The 5,000-nt window shown below is 36.5% G+C and overlaps 1 protein-coding gene across 1 annotated transcript in view; it reads left to right on the top strand.

Annotated features, from left to right (window-relative positions):
* The window catches only part of LOC133632085 (zinc finger protein 569-like), a 116,674-nt gene that overhangs the window by 67,965 nt on the left and 43,709 nt on the right, over positions 1-5,000 (top strand). Inside the window, exon 2 of the mRNA XM_062024322.1 lies at positions 1,142-2,086. Within this exon, the coding sequence (XP_061880306.1) occupies positions 1,142-2,086 (945 nt within the window). The remainder of the gene's footprint in view (positions 1-1,141; positions 2,087-5,000) is intronic.

Here is a 5,000-nt window from a genome sequence, read left to right as displayed (position 1 = left end):
GAAGAAGAAGCGCTTCTTCTTCTACGGTAAGCAGCCGTAGAAGGGGGAACATGAAGTCGGCGTAGTTACCGTAGTTGCGAGACCTGTTGTGGCTCAATATTGGTCCATATATAAGGCGCACCGGATTATATATTGGTCCATATATAAGGCGCACCGGATTATAAGGCGCAGTGTCAGTGTTGAGGAAATTGGAGGTTTTTAGGTACGCCTTATAGTGCGGAAAATACGGTAAATAGTTAGCATTTTTTGAATAGAAAATCAAGAGAAATTCAAACCCTGTAAAATGGATATATGGAAATAAAGTATGTATAACTTACATGAAATACAGAATAACTTATCTGTGACATCCATCTATTTTGTACCGCTTGTCCCTTGCGCGGGGGGGGGGGGCTGCACACGGGCGGAAGGCGGGGTACACCCTGGACAAGTCGCCACCTCATCACAGGGCCAACACAGATAGACAGACAACATTCACACACTAGGGACCATTTAGTGTGGCCAATCACATTTTGGTATAAAATAAACGCATTGAAACAAATACACTAGCTAGATGCTAATTTACATTGGATTTGCCATATAGTCGCTATTGAATGTCAACATCTCCAAATAGGACAATTAAATGCTAAGATGCAGATTACGATCAAAGAGCCACATGGACACCTTCAATTGAATGACAATATACTTCCTGACTATGGCAACAGCTTTAGGACAAACTGAACTGAATGCATGTTTGAAAACACGACTCAGAACTACAAGGAAACAAAATATAGCAACTTGACAAAAGAGTTACGTCTCTAATAGTAAATAACGAGCGTCCTTAAAGCATACTTGCCAACCCTCCCGAATTTTCCGGGAGACTCCCGAATTTCAGTGCCTCTCCCAAAAATCCATTTCCAGCCAGACAACTGTATTGGGGGCGTGCCTTAAAGGCACTGCCTTTAGCGTCCTCTACAACCTGAAAAGGAGACTATTCTATATGTCTCCGTTATCCATAGATTTATCTATAACCCATAACATGGTGTCATAATAAATGTAACATTTTACATCAAGTTTTCCTTATTAATACAATTATAAACATAGTAAATTTTGACTTGCAGTTTTGTCCAAGCTAAAGTGTGTTTGTGTTGTTTGTGTCCTGCAGACGTCCAGCAGCTGTTTGGTCATCCAGAAGAACTGCAGGGAGGGAGCTCCACTCTGAAGCAGGAGGCTCCTCAGCCCCCCCACATTAAAGAGGAAGAGGAGGAACTCTGGATCACTCAGGAGGGAGAGTGTCTTCTAGGACTGGATGAAACTGATCTCACCAAGTTGCCACTGACTATTGTCTCTGTGAAGACTGAAGATGATGAAGAGAAACCACAAGTAGACAACCTCTTAGCTCCACTATCAGATAGTGAGGCTGAAGATGAGGTTGAAGTATCTTTGAGCAGCGATACAGACTGTGAAGGTGATATGAGGACTCACACTGACAACAAACAGTCTGAATGCTCTCAAGAGAGGACAGGTAAAAAATGTTTAAGCTGCTCAATTTGTGGTAAAAGCTTTTTTAAAAAGAACACCTTGAATAAGCACATGAGAAGACACACAGGAGAAAAAACATTTACTTGCTCAGTTTGTGGTAAAAGATTCCTTCATAATGCAGACATGGTAATACACATGAGAACGCACACGGGAGAAAAACCATTCAGCTGTTCAGTTTGTGGTAAAAGCTTTACGCGGAGTGGCACTTTGATTCATCACATGAAAACACACACGGGGAGAAAACCGTTCAACTGTTCAGTTTGCGCTAAAAGCTTTTCTCTCAAATGCAATTTGGCTAAACACATTCGAACGCACACAGGAGAAAAACCGTTTACATGTTCAGTTTGCGGTCAAAGCTTTACTGAAGAAGGAAATTTGGCTAAACACACGAGAACGCACACTGGAGAAAAACCATTTAGTTGTTCAGTGTGCAGTAAAAACTTTACTCGAAAAGGCAGTGTGAATGACCACATGAGAACGCACACGGGTGAAAAATTATTTAATTGTTCAGTATGCGGTAAATGCTTTTCTCAAAAGAAATGTTTGACTAAACACATGAAAGCACACACAGGATAAAAAAAGCATTTAATTGTTCAGTTTGTGGTTAAAAAAACTTTACTCAGAAGGGCAGTTGAACTGAACACACGAAAATGCACGGAGGTTAATTGCTGAGTTTGTGGTAACAGATTTACTCACAAGCATGTCTGTGGATATTTTCCTTCAGCCAGGTCACAACGAGTGTGTTGGAAGGATGGATTGATGGGGTTCATCATGTTTAAATATTAGTAGAATATTCTTGTTTATCACAGTGTAGCGGAAAAGTTGCACATAAGATGTTTGTTTTGTTCACTTCAATGAAAGACTGCAGTCCTTTTATACAATTGGTTTATTCACTTTGGAAGAATCACCTTATGGCCCAGATCTGCAGACATGTGACGTTGGTGACACCTAGTGACCAGTTAGTACGCGGTACTACAAGTACATATCACAATGTATTACTATTTTAAAAATAACAAGATTCCAGTGATCATGGACAATGGACTATGGAACTCTTTAAAATGTATTATAACACTTTTTCAAAACAAATAACAGGTTTAAAAAGGTACTCTTGGCTGCTAAGGTATGGCACAATCTTGTATCTGCAGTAGTTTTAATTGTGTGAAGGTAATAGTTATTTTCCATGTTTAGTTAGATTGAAGTCAATACCTGTCACAGCAGGTCATGTCATATTTTGAGTTTGTTGGCGTTTTCCTGTGTTTGGTGTTTTAGTTCCTGTCTCGCGCTCTTAGTTAGGTGGCACTTCCTGTCGTGTATGTTTCCACCTGCAGGTACTTTACTTTGAAAGAACAATCAAGTCTATTCAAGTTGAGCAGTGGCTGATTTCTGCACGTCGAGACATTGTGTTTTATATTCAAGCTTCTTCTGAGAGGAAAACCACTTTTCTGCTCTGTTGGTTTACTTTGAAGCCTGTTTTAGTTCTTTTGTCATTGCATAGTCTTCCCCATGCTCCAGCACATCTCCTTCTGCCCTCGTCTTATGTTTTTGTCTAAGATTAAATATCGTTCTACCTGCACGCCGTCTCCTTCTGACTTCTGCACATGGGATCACTACAATGCCACCTGAGTGTCACAATAAAGCTACTTCCTTGTTGTCCAGCAATGTTTGGTGATATCAAGATACAGAATGTTGTTACTATGGAATATGCAGCCTGAGAAAGATTTATTTTTGTTACTTAATACAATTTAGCGAGGCTTTCTCGATGCCGAACATTGCAGCATGCACATTACGACCAAGCACAAATTCATCTTAAGTGGAAGTTTTGTAAAGAAAACTTGTATTTAAATATAAGGATAATATAAAAAAGTAATTAAATCAGCTTTTATAGTTGTGGGATTGTACATATATATATATATATTTATATATTTTTATATATATATATATATATATATATATATATATATATATATATATATATATATATATATATATATATATATATATATATATATATATATATATATATATATATGTGTGTATGTATATATATATTTATATGTATATATATATATATATATGTATATATATATACGTGTATGTATATATATATTTATATATATATATATATATGTATATATATATATATATGTGTATATATATATATATATATATATATATATATATATATATATATATATATATATATATATATATATATATATATATGTCTAGCATTAAAAGATTACTGTTGGTACAAAATGCGGCTGTTAGACTTTTGACAAGAACAAGAAAGTTTGATCATATTACGCCTATACTGTATATACCTTTATATACCTATATACATACTGTATATATATACCTATACTGGCTCACCTGCACTGGCTTCCTGTGCACTTAAGATGTGACTTTAAGGTTTTACTACTTACGTATAAAATACTACACGGTCTAGCTCCATCCTATCTTGCTGACTGTATTGTACCATATGTCCCGGCAAGAAATCTGCGTTGTAAGAACTCCGGCTTATTAGTGATTCCCAGAGCCCAAAAACAGTCTGCGGGCTATAGAGTGTTTTCTATTGGGGCTCCAGTACTATGGAATGGCCTCCCGGGAACAGTTAGAGATGATACCTCAGTAGAAACATTTAAGTCCCATCTTAAAACTCATTTGTATACTCTAGCCTTTAAATAGACCCCTTTTTAGACCAGTTGATCTGCCGTTTCTTTTCTGCGCTGCCCCCCTCTCCTTCGTGGAGGGGGAGACACACAGGTCCAGTGGCCATGGATGAAGTGCTGGCTGTCCAGAGTCGGGACCTGGGGTGGACCGCTCGCCTGTGCATCGGTTGGGGACATCTCTGCGCTGCTGACCTGTCTCCGCTTGAGATGGTCTCCTGCTGGCCCCACTATGGACTGGACTCTCACTATTATGTTAGATCCACTATGGACTGGACTCTCACTATTATGTTAGATCCACTATGGACTGGACTCTCACTATTATGTTAGACTCACTATGGACTGGACTCTCACTATTATGTTAGATCCACTATGGACTGGACTCTCACTATTATGTTAGATCCACTATAGACTGGACTCTCACACTATTATGTTAGATCCACTATGGACTGGACTCTCACTATAATGTTAGATCCACTATGGACTGGACTCTCACTATTAAAAAAAAATAATAATAATAATCAAAATAAGTACAAAAACAGTACAAAAACAGTACAAAAACTGTACAAAAACAGTACAAACAGCCAGGGGGTCGTAAACTCAATAAAGTAACTAAAGTAGAATGATATATATATATATATATATATATATATATATATATATATATATATATATATATATATATATATATATATATATATATATATATATATATATATATATATATATATATATATATATATATATATATGTATATATATATATATATATATATATATATATGTATATATATATATATATATATATATATATATA

The sequence above is a fragment of the Entelurus aequoreus genome, linkage group LG17, assembly GCF_033978785.1.
Source record: "Entelurus aequoreus isolate RoL-2023_Sb linkage group LG17, RoL_Eaeq_v1.1, whole genome shotgun sequence".
NCBI classification, from domain to species: domain Eukaryota; kingdom Metazoa; phylum Chordata; class Actinopteri; order Syngnathiformes; family Syngnathidae; genus Entelurus; species Entelurus aequoreus.
This window is presented reverse-complemented; position numbering and strand designations above follow the sequence as displayed.